General features: G+C 46.8%; 1 protein-coding gene across 1 annotated transcript in view; it reads right to left on the reverse strand.

Moving 5' to 3' along the window:
* The window catches only part of LOC139279262 (S-adenosylmethionine decarboxylase proenzyme-like), a 104,872-nt gene that overhangs the window by 22,371 nt on the left and 59,435 nt on the right, over positions 1–23,066 (reverse strand). The window contains exons 6-7 of the mRNA XM_070898389.1: positions 17,742–17,886; positions 4,308–4,400 (exon numbers count right to left, since the gene is read on the reverse strand). Of these exons, the coding sequence (XP_070754490.1) occupies positions 4,308–4,400; positions 17,742–17,886 (238 nt within the window). The remainder of the gene's footprint in view (positions 1–4,307; positions 4,401–17,741; positions 17,887–23,066) is intronic.

A 23,066-nucleotide genomic window follows, 5' to 3' on the forward strand; every position in this document is an offset into this window, starting at 1 on the left:
TGTTCTTTCGTGTGGGTCTGGGAGATGCTGTATTCTATAGTGTGGGTCTGGGAGGTGCTGTATTCTATAGTGTGGGTCTGGGAGGTGCTGTATTCTATAGTGTGGGTCTGGGGTGCTGTGTTCTATAGTGTGGGTCTGGGAGGTGCTGTGTTCTATAGTGTGGGTCTGGGAGGTGCTGTATTCTATAGTGTGGGTCTGGGAGGTGCTGTGTTCTATAGTGTGGGTCTGGGAGGTGCTGTGTTCTATAGTGTGGGTCTGGGAGGTGCTGTGTTCTATAGTGTGGGTCTGGAAGATGCTGTGTTCTATAGTGTGGGTCTGGAAGATGCTGTGTTCTATAGTGTGAGTCTGGGAGGTGCTGTGTTCTATAGTGTGGGTCTGGGAGGTGCTGTATTCTATAGTGTGGGTCTGGGAGGTGCTGTATTCTATAGTGTGGGTCTGGGAGGTGCTGTGTTCTATAGTGTGGGTCTGGGTGGTGCTGTATTCTATAGTGTGGGTCTGGGAGGTGCTGTGTTCTATAGTGTGGGTCTGGGAAGTGCTGTATTCTATAGTGTGGGTTTGGGAGGTGCTGTATTCTATAGTGTGGGTCTGGGAGGTGCTGTATTCTATAGTGTGGGTCTGGGAGATGCTGTATTCTATAGTGTGGGTCTGGGAGGTGCTGTATTCTATAGTGTGGGTCTGGGAGGTGCTGTGTTCTATAGTGTGGGTCTGGGAGGTGCTGTATTCTATAGTGTGGGTCTGGGAGGTGCTGTGTTCTATAGTGTGGGTCTGGGAGGTGCTGTGTGCTATAGTGTGGGTCTGGGAGGTGCTGTGTGCTGTGGTGCGTTGCTCTGTTGCAATTATTTCCAGGAGAATATTTGGGTATTTAAGAAAAAGTTAAATATTTGCATAACACGTGGAAGGACAAAAAACCTGCAATAGTAAATACGATATTTTGGTTTCTTTTTCGCACTCCACCTAAGATGCGTACGGTAAGACTTGCCACTGAGAAACATAAAAAGCCTGTCCATTTAAGAGATTTCAGGCAGAGAGCACGTGATCATCCCTTACTGAATCTCGAAGACTACCCCCCTTCGCTGTGTTGTTCACACATCATTTTCTTCCACCACTAACATCAGTTTCACATGAGAGGATTCACAACATAGCAATAAGCACGGCAAAAGCACGGCTGTGACTCATTCCTCAGTCAGATTTTGGAGCTGTTTTTCTGTGGTTTTATGGCACCGTCTGCTGTCAAACTCTGCAAAGCCTTCCTAACAACCAACATGCAGGCAGTGTTGCCTCTGGTATCTCCTGCAAGCCCATTATTTCATGGCCTGTTAAATTTTGCAGGGATTTTTGGACGAGACAAAGAAAACAAGCTCCACACTTTGACTGGTTCAAAACAACTAAATGCCTCTGGACATGAGAAACAAACGAACAAAAAAGCCTGACACTTACAGCTCCTGTAATGTACGCTGTAGAGCTGCTGCATTGTGAGGTCACGTGATGTTCACAAGACTCCATAAAACCTCAGTCAGTTGGGTCTACGATGAGCTATGTATTTGTGAGCCTGGTGGATGAACTGGTAATGTGTAGTGTGATTGTTAAACCTTTGTTAATAAACCAACTAGTTCCTAACAGCAATGTGTTGCTATGAATTCTTAAGCAAAGAACTCATGAAGCAAATACATTACAGGTTGTAGGAGGAGATCTCTGCCCCAGACAGAATCAGGTCCAGCTCGCTCTCGAAGTGATTCAGTGATTAACATTCACCACACGGGCCTAGCTCTGCCCTGACACAACTTGTTAGCCCGATCCCTGGTCCTCCCTAACCTGTCCAGTTGAAATAATTGGTCCACGTGAACACAATCAGGACCCTTCATCATTTTATAAATCTCGAACAAGTCACCCGAGGTTATGCTTCTCGAAAGTATACAGACCCGGCGCTGTGAGCTAAGGGGCTGGATTTTCCCGTCCTTTGCGCTCGGGATTTCGGCCCAGAGTGGCGTGAAATGGGGCGATGAGGTTTCCCGCGTCCAGTGGCGATCCTCGAGTCGGGTTTTGCAGCAGTGCGGAGCAGCACCGCCGGGGAGAGCTGTGCGGGTGTGTAACCACGCTGGTTGTGACACCGTGCGAGTTTTGCCTCGAACCCGACCCGTCCGCCTGGAATCGCGTCTCGCAACGACCGCCGGGGAAACCGGAGCAGTCTCGCCACGCCGGCGGTGAGGACGACAAATTGCTGCAACGGTCAGCGCCAGAGTTTGTTCTTAATTATTTTAGCGATTTGTGTTGTGATGGCTTGGGCAATGTTTTGGGAATGGTTTTGTGTTTTTTTTTTAAGGTCCCCCTCCATCACCCCCCGGCCCACTCGTAGCGCTCCCAGCCCGACACTTTAGTTCGCGAGTTTCCCATTTTTGCACCTCAAAGTTGTCCAACTCCTCCCTTCACACTGCGCCCCCTGACGCAGGGCCCAGATGGTGAATATTCCTTACCCAAGCACGGTAACTTTCCCGCTCCACCTCCATTTTCGCCCCGAAAACAGAAATGCCTAAAATCCATCCCAAGGTGTTTTAAACTGACAATCCATCTTGTGATAATATTCTGCACTCATTCCAAAGCCTCAAAATCCCCCAGCACAGGAGGGGACCAAGAACTAGACACAGTGTTCTAACCATGACCTAACCACGGTCCTGTTGAAGGGCCAATGCAAGGTTCTCCCACTGTTGACAACACTCTGATCTCCAAAGACCCACATTTTCTGGTCTTATGAATAACCATCTCCTCTTAAAATAAAACTTACAGATCCTGTCCTTTTTAACAATGAGAACGATGATGTGTCACCTCCAGCGCTCCTTGATTGGAGCAGCAAAACCAGCTGAAGGAGACGATGTAAAAGTGTCTTGAGTAGCTGTCTGTGTTAACCCATTGTACTACATCCTTCCTAGAATCTACAGCTACATTGGTGAGGGAAGATTAAATGATGTTAGTCTACCTGACTTTCCCTTGGGGAAAGTCAGGTAATGAGAGCATTCCCATGGCCAATGCAGTGCATTTTCCAGAGGTCAGTATAAGACACATAATTCAGGCACACTGGCCTATTACATACAGGAGCACCCTACCCATTATCAAAAGGAGTGTGGGTAAATTTGAATTATAATGGTAACAATGGTGCATCTTATCCTTGTTTTCAAATCCCTCCATGGCCCTCGCCCCTCCCTATCTCTGTAATCTCCTCCAGCCCCACAACCCCCCGAGATGTCTGCGCTCCTCTAATTCTGGCCGCTTGACCATCCCTGATTATAATCGCTCCACCATCGGTGGCCGTGCCTTCTGTTGCCTGGGCCCCAAGCTCTGGAACTCCCTGCCTAAACCTCTCCGCCTCTCTCTCCTCCTTTAAGATTCTCTTTAAAACCTACCTTTTTGACCAAGCTTTTGGTCGTCTTACCTAATTTCTCCTTATGTGGCTCGGTGTCAAATTTTGTTTTTTACCACTCCTATGATGCGCCTTGGGACGTTTTACTACGTTAAAGGCGCTATATAAATATGAGTTGTTGATGTTGTTGTGCACACAGGAGCATACTGCCCCTCTCTATACATGTATTGCATTTTCTTTTAAAAGAAAGACTTGGATTTATATAGCGCCTTTCACGATCACCGGACGCCTCAAAGCGCTTTACAGCCAATGAAGTACTTTCTGAAGTGTAGTCACTGTTGTAATGTAAGAAACACGGCAGCCAATTTGTGCACAGCAAGCTCCCACAAACAGCAATGTGATAATGACCAGATAATCTGTTTTTGTTATGTTGATTGAGGGATAAATATTGACCCCTGGACACCGGGGATAACTCCCCTGCTCTTCTTTGCAATAGTGGCAGTGGGATCTTTTACATCCAACTGTGGGGGCAGAGGGGACCTCGGTTTAACGTCTCATCCGAAAGACGGCACCTCCAACAGTGCAGCACTCCCTCAGAACTGCACTGGGAGTGTTGGCCTGGATTTATGTGCTCACGTCCTGGAGTGGGACCTGAACCCACGACCTTCTGACTCAAAACTTCTGACTTAAAACAGAAAAATGATTGAAAGTCTACTTTGTAACTCGCAAACTGATAGTCATACTGTCTGTCAAGTCAACTGAATGGAGTTATGCTTAAGGGCTACCAAATATCTGTCACAAAGGCATTATGTGTCATTTTATGGAACGACTAACTAGATTTTTTTCTCGGTTCTTATTGAAATGCTGCTGATGCATTTAGGAGGCTACCGACCTCATAATGGCCAGTGCAATAAAACATTTGGATTTTTGGTTGTCTGCGTAGCTGAGTACTTACATCTGCTTTCAGTCCATTCATAGAGTAGCCACAGGGATTGAACATTGTGGCGTCTATAACCGAGCCGGGTATCAGGTCACGTATCCCACTCATCTGAGAAAACAGATCATTTTAGCAAAGTGTAAGGCACATTAAGCTCCAGTTATGTGTCTATAATCATCTGCGCTCAGCCTGTATGATATGTTGGTTTTGAGGCTGGAATTTTGGAATTCTGAGCATTCTCAAAATGCTTACAGATCCAAACAACAAAGGATTTTAGTTTTCAATTTGTTGCATACCTGCTTTCAATTCTGCAAAATAAGCCAGACTTCATCCTACATGAAGCATGACTGAGAGATTGCACAATTTACATAAGAACATAAGAAATAGGAGCAGGAGTCGGCCATACGGCCCCTCGAGCCTGCGCCGCCTTTCAATAAGATCATGGCTGATCTGATCATGGACTCAGCTCCACTTCCCCGCCCGCTCCCCATAACCCTTTACTGCCTTCTCGCTCAAAAATCTGTCTATCTCGGCTTTAAGTTTATTCAATGTCCCAGCTTCCACAGCTCTCTGAGGCAGCAAATTCCACAGATTTACAACCCTCTGAGAGAAGAAATTTCTCCTCATCTCAGTTTTAAATGGGCGGCCCCTTATTCTAAGATCGTGCCCTCTAGTTCTAGTCTCCCCCATCAGTGGAAACATCTTCGCTGCATCCACCTTGTCAAGCCCCCTCATAATTTTGTACATTTCGATAAGATCACCTCTTATTCTTCTGAATTCCAATGAGTAGAGGCCCAAACTACTCAACCTTTCCTCTATAAGTCAAGCCCCTCATCTCCGGAATCAACCTAGTGAGACTTCTCTGAACTGCCTCCAAAGCAAGTATATCCTTTTGTAAATATGGAAACCAAAACTGCACACAGTATTCCAGGTGTGGCCTCACCAATACCTTATATAGCTGCAGCAAGACTTCCCTGCTTTTATACTCCATCCCCTTTGCAATAAAGGCCAAGATACCATTTGCCTTCCTGATCACTTGCTGTACCTGCATACTAACCTTTTGTGTTTTATGCACAAATACCCCCAGGTCCTGCTGTACTGCAGCACTTTGCAATCTTTCTCCATTTAAATAATAACTTGCTCTTTGATTTTTTTTCTGCCAAAGTACATGACCTCACATTTTCCCACATTATACTCCATCTGCCAAATTTTTGCCCACTCACTTAGCCTGTCTATGTCCTTTTGAAGATTTTTTGTGTCCTCCTCACACATTGCTTTTCCTCGTCAGCAAACTTGGCTATGTTACACTCAGTCCCTTCTTCCAAGTCGTTAATATAGATTGTAAATAGTTGGGGTCCCAGCACTGATCCCTGGGGCACCCCACTAGTTACTGTTTGCCAACCAGAGGATGAACCATTTATCCTGACTTTCTGTTTTCTGTTAGTTAGCCAATCCTCTAACCATGCTAATATATTACCCCCAACCCCGTGAACTTTTATCTTGTGCAGTAACCTTTTATGTGGCACCTTGTCAAATGCCTTCTGCAAGTCCAAATACACCACATCCACTGGTTCCCCTTTATCCAGCCTGTTCATTACATCCTCAAAGAACTCCAGCAAATTTGTCAAAAATGACTTCCCCTTTATAAATCTGCCTAATCGAATTTTGCTTTTCCAAATGTCCTGCTACTGCTTCTTTAATAATGGACTCCCAAATTTTCCCAACCACAGATGGTTAGGCTAACTGGTCTATAGTTTCCTGCTTTTTGTCTGCCTCTTTTTTTAAATTTCTGAGTGTACTGTGCTTAAATGCTTCATAATTATACCTTCAAATTGCACATTGTGGTGTTTCTTTCACAACTGTATTCTCCAAAGAAGGCATAGCAATTATAATACAATGTTCCATTGTCTTGGATTCACCATATCGTAAGCACAGCGAGTTCTATTTTGCCCGTTGGCGAGAATCATTCACGGCAAGTGAGCTGAGCTGAATATCTCATCTTAATTCAACACTTGCAGAGCTCTGCAATGGCGTCCCTCACCACATTTGCTGCTGTCAGGAGAGCCGGATTTCTGAGTCGATTCCAGTGTCATTGTTGAGACTAACCATCAAGAACAAACTTTTACATTGGAATGTGAAGGAACAGTGAGATTAATCTTTTATTCAGTTTCACTGAACTCTCCAAGCTCAATTTCACACTAGGTACATAATTCTGCCCAGTTTCATCTCCTCTATAATAGTATGTTCCTTCATATATCTATTAAAAATATATAAAAGCCCCAGGTATTACATATGGATAAGATCGAAACAATAAATTATCTTTTGAGGAATGTAAAATTATATATATAATTGCTATACTTTGAAGTATGCCATGAAAAGTTCACAGTTTGAAATGTTGTTTGTGAAACATGATACCAAGTTAATATCAGAATTCTGGCATCTGGGGTATTTTGTTTCGCCAAATTAATATTGTATGTTCAATTTATACCCCATCTTAAGTAATATTATGGGAAGAATGAGCCAATCAGAGATAAGTGGAAGAAATAAGAAAGACTTGCATTTCTATAGCGCCTTTCACAACATCACAATGTCCCAAAGCGCTTTACAGCCAATGAAGTACTTTTGAAGTGTAGTCACTGTTGCAATGCAGGAAACTCAGCAGCCAATTTGCACACAGCAAGCTCCCACAAACAGCAATGTGATAATGACCAAATAATCTAATTTTTGTGATGTTGATCGAGTGATAAATATTGGCCATGATGCAACAACAACAACTTTATATAGCGCCTTTAATGTAGTGAAACATCCCAAGGCGCTTCACAGAAGTGTTTTGCGATAACAGGGGATAACTCCTCTGCTCTTCTCTAAATTGTGCCATGGGATCTTTTACGTCCACCTGAGAGAGCAGGTTTAACGTCTCTTCCGAAAAACGGCACCTCTGACAGTGCAGCGAACCCTCAGCACTGCACTGGAGTGTCAGCCTAGACTTTTGTGCTCAAGTCTCTGAAGTGGGACTTGAACCCACAACCTTCTGAGAGGTGAGCGTGCCCAGCTGACACCCTAAAGATAGTAATTTAAAGTGTGACAGAAGGGTGTGAGTAAAAAAGCATTGCAGGAAGTTACACTTCCAAAAAGTAGTTGCTTTTCTGTGAGACTTTTAACTTAACATAAACTTAAGTTTAAATTAATTAAAACAGCTTCTCGGTCTGGCGACACCAATGGTTAAATTAGCAAAGGCAGCATGCATCTGATGCAATAGTAAGGAGGGACATTAGCTTGGATGATGTGGAATCGATATGGGTGGAGCTGCGGAATTCCAAAGGGCAGAAAACGCTAGTGGGAGTTGTGTACAGACCACCAAACAGTAGTAGTGAGGTTGGGGACAGCATCAAACAAGAAATAAGGGATGTGTGCAATAAAGGTACAGCAGTTATCATGGGCGACTTTAATCTACATATTGATTGGGCAAACCAAACTGGTAGCAATGCGGTAGAAGAGGATTTCCTGGAGTGTATTAGGGATGGTTTTCTAGACCAATATGTTGAGGAACCAACGAGAGAGCTGCCCATCCTAGGCTGGGTGATGTGTAATGAGAAAGGACTAATTAGCAATCTTGTTGTGCGAGGCCCCTTGGGGAAGAGTGACCATAATATGGTAGAATTCTTTATTAAAATGGAGAGTGACATAGTTAATTCGGAAACTAGGGTCCTGAACTTAAGGAAAGGTAACTTCGACGGTATGAGGTATGAATTGGCTAGAATAGACTGGCAAAGAATACTGAAAGGGTTGACGGTGGATAGGCAATGGCAAACATTTAAAGATCACATGGATGAACTTCAGCAATTGTACATCCCTGTCTGGAGTAAAAATAAAATAAGGAAGATGGCTCAACCGTGGCTAACAAGGGAAATTAAGGGTAGTGTTAAAGCCAAGGAAGAGGTATATAAATTGGCTAGAAAAAGCAACAAACCTGAGGACTGGGAGAAATTTAGAATTCAACAGAGGAGGACTAAGGGTTTAATTAAGAGGGGGAAAATAGAGTACGAGAGGAAGCTTGCAGGGAACATAAAAACGGACTGCAAAAGCTTCGATAAATATGTGAAGAGAAAAAGATTAGTGAAGACAAACATAGGTCCCTTGCAGTCGGATTCAGGTGAATTTATAATGGGGAACAAAGAAATGGCAGACCAATTGAACCAATACTTCGGTTCTGTCTTCACGAAGTAAGACACAAATAACCTTCCGAATGTACTCGGGGTCTAGTGAGAAGGAGGAACTGAAGGATATCCTTATTAGGCGGGAAATTGTGTTAGGAAATTGATGGGATTGAAGGCCGATAAATCCCCGGGGCCTGATAGTCTGCATCCCAGAGTACTTAAGGAAGTGGCCCTAGAAATAGTGGATGCATTGGTGATCATTTTCCAACAGTCTATCGACTCTGGATCAGTCCCTATGGACTGGAGGGTAGCTAATGTAACACCACTTTTTAAAAAAGGAGGGAGAGAAAACGGGTAATTATAGACCTGTTAGCCTGACATCAGTAGTGGAGAAAATGTTGGAATCAATCATTAAGGATGAAATAGCAGCACATTTGGAAAGCAGTGACAGGATCGGTCCAAGTCAGCATGGATTTATGAAAGGGAAATCATGCTTGACGAATCTTCTGGAATTTTTTGAGGATGTAGCAGAGTGGACAAGGGAGAACCAGTGGATGTGGTGTATTTGGACTTTCAAAAGGCTTTTGACAAGGTCCCGCACAAGAGATTGGTGTGCAAAATCAAAGCGCATGATATTGGGGGTAATGTACTGATGTGGATAGAGAACTGGTTGACAGACAGGAAGCAGAGAATCGGGATAAACGGGTCCTTTTCACAATGGCAGGCAGTGACTAGTGGAGTGCCGCAGGGCTCTGTGCTGGGACCCCAGCTATTTACAATATATATTAACGATTTAGATGAAGGAATTGAGTGTAATATCTCTAAGTTTGCAGATGACACTAAACTGGGTGGCGGTGTGAGCTGTGAGGGGGACGCTGAGAGGCTGCAGGGTGACTTGGACAGGTTAGGTGAGTGGGCAAATGCATGGCAGATGCAGTATAATGTGGATAAATGTGAGGTTATCCATTTTGGGGGCAAAAACATGAAGGCAGAATATTATCTGAATGGCGGCAGATTAGGAAAAGGGGAGGTGCAACGAGACCTGGGTGTCATGGTTCATCAGTCATTGAAAGTTGGCATGCAGGTACAGCAAGCGGTGAAGAAGGCAAATGGTATGTTGGCCTTCATAGCTAGGGGATTTGAGTATAGGAGCAGGGAGGTCTTACTGCAGTTGTACAGGGCCTTAGTGAGGCCACACCTGGAATATTGTGTTCTGTTTTGGTCTCCTAATCTGAGGAAGGACGTTCTTGCTATTGAGGGAGTGCAGCGAAGGTTCACCAGACTGATTCCCGGGATAGCTGGATTGTCATATGAGGAGAGACTGGATCAACTGGGCCTTTATTCACTGGAGTTTAGAAGGATGAGAGGGGATCTCATTGAATCGTATAAGATTTTGACGGGACTGGACAGGTTAGATGCGGGAAGAATGTTCCCGATGTTGGGGAAGCCCAGAACCAGGGGATATAGTCTAAGGATAAGGGGTAGACCATTTAGGACTGAGATGAGGAGAAACTTCTTCACTCAGAGAGTTGTTAACCTGTGGAATTCCCTGCCGCAGAGAGTTGTTGATGCCAGTTCATTGGATATATTCAAGAGGGAGTTAGATATGGCCCTTACAGCTAAGGGGATCAAGGGGTATGGAGAGAAAGCAGGAAAGGGGTACTGAGGGAATGATCAGCCATGATCTTACTGAATGGTGGTGCAGGCTCGAAGAGCCGAATGGCCTACTCCTGCACCTATTTTGTATGTTTCTATGTTTCTATGACCCAAGCTGACCAGAGTATTCCAGGCTTGATTCCCCGTTGTGTTGAGCTCGCTGATTGCACTGAGGTGTGAGTGGTTATGTCGGTGAGACACTGTAAGGTGTTGATTACAGTGTCGCTGAATCCCGTCAGCAGCCAACACTTTCCAGAGCGATGGGGAGAAAACGAGCAGAAATAAAACTGATGCTTTGTAGTGCAATGTTAATTCTGGACACACAATGCCCAGTTTCCCAGGATTCAACAGGAGCATTTTGCATGTCTGACTGGAAAAATGTTTCTCTTTTGCCTCTAACAGTGTGCCTTTGTTTTTGATGTTCTTTCAAAATAATTTCAAGAAAGGCTAGAGAGCCACTTTAAAAATGTATTCAATTAGTTACATGGGGAGTTATTTTTTTCAAGGATGGGAGGCTGTGGGTACATGTCTATATTTGTGTGTCTGTGAGAGACAGAGAAAAACACATGCATACAGCGACCCATTGTGAGAGCTGTGGCTCAGTGGGCAGCACCCTCGCCTCTGAATCTGAAGGTTGTGGGTTCAAGTCCCACTCCAGGGCCTTGAGCACAAACATCTAGGCTGACACTCCCAGTGCAGTGCTGAGGGAGTGCTGCACTGTTTTATTTTGGGTGTTATGTTAAACTGAAAATCCAGCGCATGGATGGAGGGAGGTTTAAAGCTGGTTACTGGAACAGTCGGTCTTACACTCAGCACACATCCACTCCTGCTCACTGCTCTGTTCATCCAGACTCTAATTTCAAACCGGGTGGCAGAATAAAACCGAGTATTTGCTGATATACCGAGCAGTTGTTACAATTATACAACCGTCGACCAGTGTCAGCTCTGACTCAGTGGGCAGCCCTCTCTCTCTCTCTCTCTCTCTCTCTCTCTCTTGCCTCGGGGGTCAGAAGGTTCTGGGGTTCAAGTCCCACTCCAGAGACTTGAGCACAAAAATCTAGGTTCACACTTCAGTGCAGTGCTGAGAGAGTGCTGCACTGTCGGAGGTGCTGTCTTTCGGATGAGACATTAAACCGAGGCCCCGTCTGCTCTCTCAGGTGGATGTAAAAGATCCCGTGGCACTATTTCGAAGAAGAGCAGGGGAGTTATCCCTGGTGTCCTGGCCAATATTTATCCCTCAATCAACAAAACAAAAACAGATTATCTGGTCATTATCACGTTGCTGTGTGTGGGAGCTTGCTGTGTGCAAATTGGCTGCTGCGTTTCCCACATTACAACAGTGACTACATTCCAAAAGTACTTCATTGGCTCTAAAGTGCTTTGGGACGTCTGGTGATTGTTATATAAATAATAACCATCTGGGAATTTCCTTCAGTGTTGCATGGTTGGATTTATTTTTATATATTAAAGCGAGATAGATTCCTTTCCCCATGTATTTGAAGTTGAGAATACACAGAATACACAGCAACGTGATACATAGCATGTACCAGGTCGGCAGTCGTTACCTGGTTGGGGCGGGAGCGGGGGGTGGCGGATGTGATGTTTAGCAGCACGAGGGGGTGGTCCCGAGGTTTGGTGGAACTGGACTGGATATATTTATGTTTGGCAGTACAGGTTGTACCTCCCTTATCCAGAACTCCCCTCGTCCAGAACCACCCCCGGCCACCAGGTGGCGCATGCGCAGAACTCCGACATGAACAAGTTGAAGTCCTTCCTCGCTGACGACTCCCGCAATCGCTGGCCTGACCCCGCGATCCACCGTTTCCCCCCCCCCCCCCCCCCCCAGATCTCTCTGCCGCACTCCCAGCCCCAGGCCAGCCAGTTCCCATATCCCCTTGCTCAGTACGTTTACCACCCAATTTAACGTGAGCACCCCTCGTCTGGAAAAATCCCTTATCCGGCACAGGCCAGGTCCCGAGGGTGCTGGATGAGAGATTCAACCTGTACTGGGTTAGGGGACGAAGGGGTTTAGCACAGTGTGCAGGAGGGGACTTGGGGATTGGTAGAACTGGTCGGGGGTAGAATATTTTAAAAAATTCGTTCTGGGATGTGGGTGTCGCTGGCAAGGCCGGCATTTATTGCCCATCCCTAATTGCCCCTTGAGAAGGTGGTGGTGAGCCGCCGCTTTGAACCGCTGCAGTCCGTGTGGTGAAGGTGCTCCCACAGTGCTGTTATGGAGGGAGTTCCAGGATTGTGACCCAGCGACGATGAAGGAACGGCCGATATATTTCCAAGTCAGGATGGTGTGTGACTTGGGGAACATGGAGTTTGACTCACTGGTGTATCCCTGGGGGGTCTATCAACAGTTAGGGTAGGGGCACACGTCTAACAACACTTGGGTGGGACTTTCTGGGTCTGGCACTTAGCGGTAAATGTTATGTGATTAATACCTGAAGACTAAACACGGTTACAATTTGATAGATGAGTACCACAGCTGCATAAATTAACAGCCAGATTCTGCTTTTCGTGTTCAGTCAGTGCCTTTCCAGAACACATGAATGATTTAATGATATAGATTTTAATTTCAAATGCCAACATTCACTCAGCAATGTTGCCTCTCTCTGAAAGTTGGGACAGGGTTTGTAACCTTCTGTACACGCCAAGTCATGACAACTTCCAGAAATTACCTCAGAAAATATTACTTGTCCGAAATAAAAGTCCCCAAAGCATTTTGTCGTCCGATTTTGTGCAAGAAAATAAAAATCATTATCAGATTAATTAAGAAAATTTAATTAATTATCCGACAGCGATCCTGGGAGTTTGCACAATAAATCTCCCACGTCAGCTGGATAAACAAACCATATGGAAGCAGGGATTTGTTTTCAAATTGTAAATGTAAACATTGGGACAGTCTCTAAATTTATTTGTCTTTCTAGGCTGGCCACATTTTCTAAAGTAATAAATTAAGTTAGTAACTTTTATTTAGAAGTTTAGTTGAAAACCAACTCAAAAATCATTATTCAGTTTGATTTCAGATACTTTTTAATCAAAAACACACAAACTGAAATATTGTTCTGTACAAAGACCGAATCTGAGCGAGGAACATAGCGCTAGAAAATCAATGCATTTGTGCCTCCTGTTAGAGCCACCCCCCCTCCACCCTCCGCCCCTGCGGCTCTAACGGAGGGGAGGGGCTGCTAACAGTGGGGGGCGCTAGCAGGGGGGACGCTAACAGGGGGGACACTAACAGGGGGGACACTAACAGGGGGGACACTAACAGTGGGGGGCGCTAGCAGGGGGGACGCTAGCAGGGGGGACGCTAACAGGGGGGACGCTAACAGGGGGGACGCTAACAGGGGGGACACTAACAGTGGGGGGCGCTAGCAGGGGGGACGCTAACAGGGGGGACACTAACAGTGGGGGGCGCTAGCAGGGGGGACGCTAACAGGGGGGACACTAACAGGGGGGACACTAACAGGGGGGACACTAACAGTGGGGGGCGCTAGCAGGGGGGACGCTAGCAGGGGGGACGCTAACAGGGGGGACACTAACAGTGGGGGGCGCTAGCAGGGGGGACGCTAACAGGGGGGACACTAACAGGGGGGACACTAACAGTGGGGGGCGCTAGCAGGGGGGACGCTAACAGGGGGGACGCTAACAGGGGGGACGCTAACAGGGGGGACGCTAGCAGGGGGGACACTAACAGTGGGGGGCGCTAGCAGGGGGGACGCTAACAGGGGGGACACTAACAGGGGGGACACTAACAGGGCGCAAGTGCCTTACCGCCCAGACGCGCGCTGACGTCGATTCCCACCATATTGGGCGGGAGTTTAGCGGCAGCAGTACGGTGTTGCGCCCGGAGATCGTGACGTCATCGCCGCGCACACCGCCCCGTTAGTGCCCCGGACCGCAATTGACTCCACCTCCCCCCCCCCCCCCATGCTCAGCCGGCCTAGCGCCCTGAGAGAGGTACCTCCCCTAGCGCCCCACCTAACACTCAGGGCCCCGCCCCACACTTGGAGCCCCGCCCCCGCCCCACACTCAGGGCCCCGCCCCTGCCCCACACTCGGTGCCCCGCCCCTGCCCCACACTCGGGGCCCCGCCCCACACTCGGGGCCCCGCCCCACACTCGGGGGCCCCGCCCCACACTTGGAGCCCCGCCCCCGCCCCACACTCGGGGGCCCCGCCCCCGCCCCACACTCGGGGGCCCCGCCCCTGCCCCACACTCGGGGGCCCCGCCCCCGCCCCACACTCAGGTCCCAACTGCCCAATTTTGCCGACTGAGCGCCTGGGAACAGTTTGTGCCTACCAGGATCGCCCCGAAATCCTAAAAGCCGAAAATCCAGCCCAAAGAGTCAGAATCCCTTCACTTTAAACACTCGCTTCTGATGAATGTTGAAGAGCCAGTGAGTGAGAAACTAGCTGCGACTGATGTACACTTGAAAGGGAAATATCCACTACAGCAAGCCACACTTGCTTTTATCTTGTTTGTTTCCGTTGCACAAAATCATTTGCTTGAGTAATAAATGAATAATTGGAATCAAAATGATAATTGATAATTGGAATCAAAGTGAGTTGCAATTGGAGTTTAGAATTCTGTACTCTAATTCTGGCCAGGAGTAATATCAGTTCCTAATTCATCATTTCACAAACATGGTTTGCTATTTACCACAAGGCAGTATGCTGTACAGACCTATATTTAATTAATGGAAAGCAATAAGTATTTAATATACATTTATAATATTTTCATTGCTTTCCTCTCAGCTTGAAGGACATCAATGCAGGAAGAAATAATGAGCCATAAATAATAAGCTGACATTTTCAACCATTGTTAAATGTACAAAAAACCATTTTGTCATAATGTCAATACAGCCTAAATTATTGTGCGTTAAACCTTGTAGGATACTGCCTGACATGTGTTACATCCTTCATCATATATGGCCAATTCCGAATTGAGCCCAACAAGTGCTTTTCAACATCCCTGATTATAATCGCTCCACCATCGGTGGCCGTGCCTTCAGCTGCCTGGGCCCCAAGCTCTGGAACTCCCTCCCTAAACCTCTCCACCTCTCTACCTCTCTTTCTTCCGTCAAGACGCTCCTTAAAACCTCCCTCTTTGACCAAGCATTCGCCCTAATTTCTCCTTATGTGGCTCGGTGTCAAATTTTGTTTGATAATGCTCCTGTGAAACGCCTTGGATGTTTTACTACGTTAAAGGCGCTATATAAACGCAAGTGGTTGTTGTGCATTGCTCAATATACAAAGATTGAAAAGATTGAGCCGATACTCTCCGGAGTTTAGAAGAATGAGAGATGACCTCATTGCCACATATACAATTCTGAGAGGGATTGACAGGGTAGATGCAGGGAGGATGTTTCCCCTGACTGGGGGGGTCTAGAACCAGGGGTCACAGTCTCAGGATAAGGGGTCGGCCATTTAGGACTGAGATGAGGAGGAATTTCTTCACTCAGAGGGTGGTGAATCTTTGGAATTCTCTGCCCCAGAGGGCTGTGGAGACTCAGTCACTGAGTATATTCAAGGCTGAGATCGATAGATTTTTTTGGACTCTCGGGGAATTAAGGGATATGGGGATCGGGCGGGAAAGTGGAGTTGAGGTCGAAGATCAGCCGTGATCTCATTGAATGACGGAGCAGGCTCGAGGGGCCGAATGGCCGAATCCTGCTCCTAATTCTTATGTTCTTATTTTCTTATGTTTCTTATGGGTCATGGAGCAAAGCTGCTCACTACAACTCTATGGGAGAGCGTGTTCACACTCGGAAATGTGCTTTCAACAGGTGATGAATAAAGTAACTCTCTAAAGCGTGCGAGTTCATCTAGGATGTGTAGTCGGATCGTCAGGGCACAAACCAATGTGAACAAAAAATAAACCAGAACTTTTCACTCATACTAAATCAACTTCCACATTTGCACAAGGCTTTTGGAGCTACGTCTACTCTCTCGGGTGGGTGTAAAAGATCCCATGGCACTATTTTGAAGAAAAGCAGGGGAATTATTTAGCCCTCAATCAACATAACATAAGAACATAAGAATTAGGAACAGGAGTAGGCCATCTAGCCCCTCGAGCCTGCTCCGCCATTCAACAAGATCATGGCTGATCTGGCCGTGGACTCAGCTCCACTTACCCGCCCGCTCCCCGTAACCCTTAATTCCCTTATTGGTTAAAATAACAAAAACAGATGATCTGGTCATTATCACATTGCTGTTTCTGGGAACTTGCTGTGTGCAAATTGGCTGCTGCATTTCCCACATTACATAAGAAATAGGAGTAGGAGTTGGCTATATGGTCCCTCGAGCCTGCTCCACCATTCAATAAGACCATAGCTGATCCGATCATGGAATCAGTTCCACTTCCCCGCCCGCTCCCCATAACCCCTTATTCCCTTATTTAGACGAGGGGATTGAATGTAGTATCTCCAAATTTGCGATGACACTAAGTTGGGTGGCAGTGTGAGCTGCGAGGAGAATGCTATGAGGCTGCAGAGTGACTTGGATAGGTTAGGTGAGTGGGCAAATGCATGGCAGATGAAGTATAATGTGGATAAATGTGAGGTTATCCATTTTGGTGGTTAAAAACAGAGAGACAGACTATTATCTGAATGGTGACGGATTAGGAAAAGGGGAGGTGCAACGAGACCTGGGTGTCATGGTACATCAGTCATTGAAGGTTGGCATGCAGGTACAGCAGGCGGTTAAGAAAGCAAATGGCATGTTGGCCTTCATAGCGAGGGGATTTGAATACAGGGGCAGTGAGGTGTTGCTACAGTTGTACAGGGCCTTGGTGAGGCCACACCTGGAGTATTGTGTACAGTTTTGGTCTCCTAACTTGAGGAAGGACATTCTTGCTATTGAGGGAGTGCAGCGAAGGTTCACCAGACTGATTCCTGGGATGGCGGGACTGACATATCAAGAAAGACTGGATCAACTGGGCTTGTATTCACTAGTTCAGAAGAATGAGGGGATCTCATAGAAACGTTTAAAATTCTGACCGCTTTAGACAGGTTAGATGCAGGAAGAATGTTCCCAATGTTGGGGAAGTCCAGAACCAGAGGTCACAGTCTAAGGATAAGAGGTAAGCCATTTAGGACCGAGATGAGGAGAAACTTCTTCACCCAGAGAGTGGTGAACCTGTGGAATTCTCTACCACAGAAAGTTGTTGAGGCCAATTCACTAAATATATTCAAAAAGGAGTTAGATGTAGTCCTTACTACTAGGGGATCAAGGGGTATGACGAGAAAGCAGGAATGGGGTACTGAAGTTGCATGTTCAGCCATGAATTCATTGAATGGTGGTGCAGGCTAGAAGGGCCGAATGGCCTACTCCTGCACCTATTTTCTATGTTTCTATGTTTCTATCGCTCAAAAATCTGTCTATCTCCGCCGTAAACATCTACAATAGTGACCAGACTCCAGAAGTACTTCATTGGCTGTAAAGCACTTGACGCTGTATATATATAAGTCTTTCTTTTTCTATGTAATTGCAGAGTTTTTTAAACTGTTCGTGGTCGGAAAATAAACCGCTCTGCAAGTCCGATTAACAACATTTTATGTTACAAATAGTCCTGTGCAGTTGCAGGTTCTCCAACAACAATGACCCCCGTGGACCTACACAGAATTCGTACCTGAGTGACATCATCAGCAATGACATCATCTTTCAGGAAGAACTGGTTCATCACTGCGGGGTCCAAACGTCTCATCAAAATTTCCAGCGTCTGGTCAGGCTGGAGGATCCCACAGCCTTCGTTAATATCCAGTGTGTACAGATACCTGAAGATCAGCAAACACAATACAGACCAGTCTACAGACAGAGACAACAACAGGGTCAGCGCTCAGATGGTATTGCTGGCGGTGTCGTATGGTGTCCGACACGGCAAGCGAGCCCCAGGTGGACGGAGGAAACGCTTCAAGGACATCCTCAAAGCCTCCTTGAAAAGTTGCAACATTCCCACCGACGCCTGGGAATCCCCGGCCCAAGACCGCCCAAAGTGGAGGAGAAGTATCCGGGAAGTCCCCGAACACCTCGAGTCCCTTCGCCGGGAGCACGCGGAGGCCAAGCGCAAACAGCGGAAGGAGCGCACGGCAACCCAAGCCCCCCACCCACCTGTCCCTCCAACCACCGTCTGCCCCACCTGTGACAGAGACTGTAGGTCCCACATTGGTCTCATCAGTCACCTTAGAACTCAGTGTTAGTGTGGGAGCAAGTCATCCTCGACTCCAGGGGACTAAGAAGGAGAAGATGTTTTGAAAGCGGCCATTCTCTTTTATATTATTGTATGTGTCAACCTGGTTCAGCGAGAGCATTCTGTGTCTCTGAGTCAGAGTGTTTCTGGTTCAAGCCCAGCTCCAGGATTTCGAATCATAGAAATTCATGGCACAGAAAGAGGCCATTCGGCCCATCGTGTCCGCGCTGACCAACAAAGAGCTATCCGGCCTAATCCCGCTTTCCAGCTCTGGGTCCGTAGCCCTGTAGGTTACAGCACTTCAGGTGCACATCCAAGTACTTTTTAAATGTGGTGAGGGTTTCTGCCTCTACCACCCTTTCAGGCAGTGAGTTCCAGACCCCCACCACCCTCTGGGTGAAAACATTTCCCCTCAAATCCCCTCTAAACCGTACCCCAATTACTTTAAATCTATGCCCCCTGGTGTTGACCTCTCTGCCAAGGGAAATAGTTCTGTTCTATCCACTCCATCCAGGCCCCTCATAATGTTATACACCTCAGTAAGGTCTCCCCTCAGCTTCTTCTGTTCCAAAGAAAAGAACCTCAGCCTGTCCAATCTTTCCTCATAGCTAAAATTCTCCAGTCCAGGCAACATCTTCGTAAATCTCCTCTGTACCCTCTCTAGTGCAATCAATCTTTCCTGTAATGTGGTGACCAGACCTGCACGCAGTACTTCCACTGTGGCCTCGCTAGTGTTTTATACTAATCTGCAGATTTAAGCACATAATCTAAGCTAGTCCCTTCATGGAGTACTGAGAGAGTGCTGCACTGTCAGAGGCGCCATCTTTCAGATGAGCCGTTAGGTGGAAGTCTGTTCAGGCGGACAGATAGGATCCCAGGGCACTTTTTATAAGAAAAGTAGGGAGATCTCCCAGTGTCCTATCATCATTCACCCCTCCACTGACATCGCAAAAACACATTAAGTGCACATTCATTTGGGATGGGAGGGGTTTCCTATAAGACTGTAAGGCGCTTTGGGACGTCCGGTGGTCGTGAAAGGTGCTATATAAATCCAAGTCTTTTTTCTTTTTAGTCTAATTGGTTGAATTTTATAACTCTTTATCTGATTAAAAATAATGTTTAGTTGTTTTGTCCTGCTGAATCTGTTATCTGGGTGTAATGTTTTCACTTATCCAAATAGATTAAAGATGTATTGGCCTCCGATCTCAATCGCAAGTTATTGTTAAATCTCTAAATTCACGCACTCTATAGTTCCACCAAAGAAATGGGCACAGATTTCAACTTGTTGATGACCTGGTCCGTGTACTGAAACTGTCGCTCGGCTGGGAAGTGAGAGAATGCTACTCAAGAACTGAGTTCTCCATGTTAACATTGCACCGTTTAAAGTGTCACAGCATGCCTGAAAGTTCTTCAAGTGTTTAAAAGTTAAGACACGGGGAGCGTCTCGGATGGTTGATATGACCCGGAGTTCGTCGGTACGAGCTTTGGTCTGCGTGAAGCCAGCGAATCTTAAAGGGGTCAACGGTTCACGTACTGCAACTGACCTTGGCTAAGGTCACTGGGTCAACCTGGGCTGAGGAAGGGGAGAATAAGCTGGAGTTCCAACTCAGCAAATACTTACAATTTACCGACTTAATAACAGTTATTGTACTCCAAAAACTAATTCATGGCATGAAATGGTTTGAGATGTTCAAACATAATGGGCCTGAATTTGCGCACCCCGTGAGTGTGTATGCGGTGCTCACACGCCCGTGGGACCTGCACAAGTTCCGAGTTATTGCACGCGAAGCGCATGCACCTAAACCCGGAACTTGCAGTCTGTCAAGAATTCTCTGAAATGAACGGGTCTCCGCGGGCGGAGAGTTAGGCTATCTACCCAACTCCTGCCCGGCGAATGTCCTGCAAATTCTTACGACTGATAAATAAGACTTTTAAAGCATGGAATAATACCTTTTTCCCCAATAATTTAATCATTTAAAATCCTATTAAATAAGATAAGTTTATATTTAGACCCTTTAAAATATGTAAATTTATTTTTCAAAAAATGTAATTTTTGTTTTAAGTAATTAATTAAATTCCATTTGGATTAATTTTAAATATGTGATGTTGTTTTTATTTATTTTCAGTGTTTGTGTGTTTTGGGGGTATTCCCATTCATACTGATGATGGTTCTGTACATCCTACAAGTATGAATGGGGATTCCCTGGCCCTGGTGATCCCAGTGATGCGTACAAAGTGTACACGCTCCTGGGATACGTGGCCCCTACATTGGCCTTTGCGTAGTGCCCCAGGACTTCCAGCCTCCGGGCCTCCGGGACCACCAGGCACTTTCATGGAAATGATTGCGGTCGGTGGCATGGGCCCGCGGGAGCCTTCGACCGCAAATTCTGGGCCATTAAGACCCAATGGAGGGAAAATTGAAATTCAGACAGCCAAAGCACTTCACCAACCAATTAATATTTTTGAAGTGTAGTCACTGTTGTAATAGGCTGCCAATTTGCAAACAGCAAGCTCCCACAAGCAGCAATGCAATAAATGACCGTGCCATCTGTTTTAGCTGTTGGTTGAGGGATAAATGATGGCCAAGGCTGCGGTAGAATAGTGCCGTGGGATAGACGGGGGGCCTCTGAAAGACGGCCCCTCCGACAATGCAGCACTCCCCCAGCACTGCACTGGAGTGTCAGCCCAGATATTTTGTGCTCAAGTCCCTGGAATGGGACTTGAACCCACAACCTTCCGACTCAGAGGCAAGGGAGACAGTGCTGCCCCACTGAGCCAAAAGTCCCTTGTTCTGCACCTCCCGTTAGGGTCTCCAGGGGGCGGTGGTGGAGCAAACTTTTCACCCGGGGCAGGGTGGGGTCGGGGAGGGGGGGGGGGTGATACCGGCTCTCACGAATTTGTGTGGGTATTAGCGGAGGCACAAAAACGGTAGCGCTGCCCCCCACCAGTAGCGCTCTGGGCCACTGCGCCTCCACTGATGATGTCATCGCCATGCACGGCAACCCCTTTCTGCCTCATGGCGGGAATTGCCCAGTGCCCGTGAGGCCGCCATGGGTCATGAACCCGGGCCAGTCACCAATTGCGGGACGAACCTTAAAAGGGGGGTGCGCTGCGCCGCGCGCCGCCATCTTTTATTTCCCCCCGCCCTCCCCTCCTCCCCCCCATTACCGGTCAAGCCATTCGCCGTCTCGGTGCCGGGCTGTAGCCACAGTGTCCCTTTGCCCTGGCTGTCCAGTGGAGGCCCACAAAGGACCTGCAGAGTTTGCAGCACCCCTCCCCTTTATTCGAAAGGGGAGGGGCGTTGAAACGAGTCAGTGCTACGCGGAGGGGCCGCATAGCACTCCCGAACCCGCCCCAACAGGAAGTGGAGCGCGCGACATTGCGCTCCATTTCCTGTGAGGGTTTCGCGGCTGGGGCGGAACGTCCATTCTGGGCGCAGGAAGTCACGCATCACCTCAGTTACTGCCCCCGAGCGGGATGTAACCGAATTTCTCCCCCTCAATTTCTAAACTGGTGCTTGGATGGCCAGTGACACCATGGAGCTGCACCGGAGTATTACTCAATGCTTTCAGGAGAATATTCAAGACATGGAAACCAATAAAAATACTCCAAATGTGAGTCTTGATTGTGGAGATTGTGCAGCAGTGACATTAGCATGATGCTGTTTGTCTCTGCTTCACATTCTGCTCAGTAGATTATTAGAAAGAAAGACTTGGATTTCTATAGCGTCTTTCATGACCACAGGACGTCCCAAAGTGCTTTACAGCCAATGAAGTACTTTTGGAGTGTAGTCACTGTTGTAATGTGGGAAACGCGGTAAACAATTTGCGCACAGCAAGCTCCCACACACAGCAATGTGATAATGACCAGATAATCTGTTTTAGTGATGTTGATTGAGGATTAAATATTGGCCCCAGGACACCGGGGAGAACTCCCCTGCTCTTCTTCAAAATAGTGCCATGGGATCTTTTACATACACCTGAGTGAGCAGACGGGGCCTCGGTTTAACGTCTCATCTGAAAAGGGCACCTCCGACAGTGCGGCATTCCCTCAGCACTGCACTGGGAGTGTCAGCCTAGATTTTTGTGCTCGAGTCCCTGGAGTGGGACTTGAACCAGTGAGCCACAGCTGACATCACGATTACTACTCTGTAACTTCTTTATTCCAGTGTTATAAAACACACAACTTTAATACTGTGTATTTGAGAAGTGGTTCTATCCAATTGTGTTCTAACTGATATGTGGCAACTTGAACAACTACAAATACTCCCAAATGCACCACTACCCACTCTAACCTGTCCATTATGTAAATGTTGTTACAGGTAGGACTGAAGTTGATGACAGCACAGATTAGAATCTGTATATCTTTGAGCAGGTAACTTCCATTTACATAAAACCATTTACAATTAGTTTGATCTTACCATCAATCAGTGGTTTAACAGTGTGCTCTTCAGTCAGATATACTGATGGAGTGCTCCATAATCACCAACGCTGAAACCTTTACAGTAATATTCATTAATGATCTGAGAGTCTGAGCTTGATTCTGTTCAAGCTATAACTGCTAATAATGAACACTTCTCATTCAAGCGGCCTGGAATTGTCTGTGCATGTCTGCTGGAGGAAGCCCATTTCAGCAGAGTTCATGCAGCTGTACACAACAATTGCTGTGAGAGTGTCTGCAAATCAGTCCGAGTGCGGCTTGGGTGCAGGCATCAGAAGGATAAACAAAATGGAACAGCGATGGACTACAATCTGAGGAAACCTTTGT

This window comes from Pristiophorus japonicus, chromosome 14 (assembly GCF_044704955.1).
Source record: "Pristiophorus japonicus isolate sPriJap1 chromosome 14, sPriJap1.hap1, whole genome shotgun sequence".
Classification (NCBI taxonomy): domain Eukaryota; kingdom Metazoa; phylum Chordata; class Chondrichthyes; family Pristiophoridae; genus Pristiophorus; species Pristiophorus japonicus.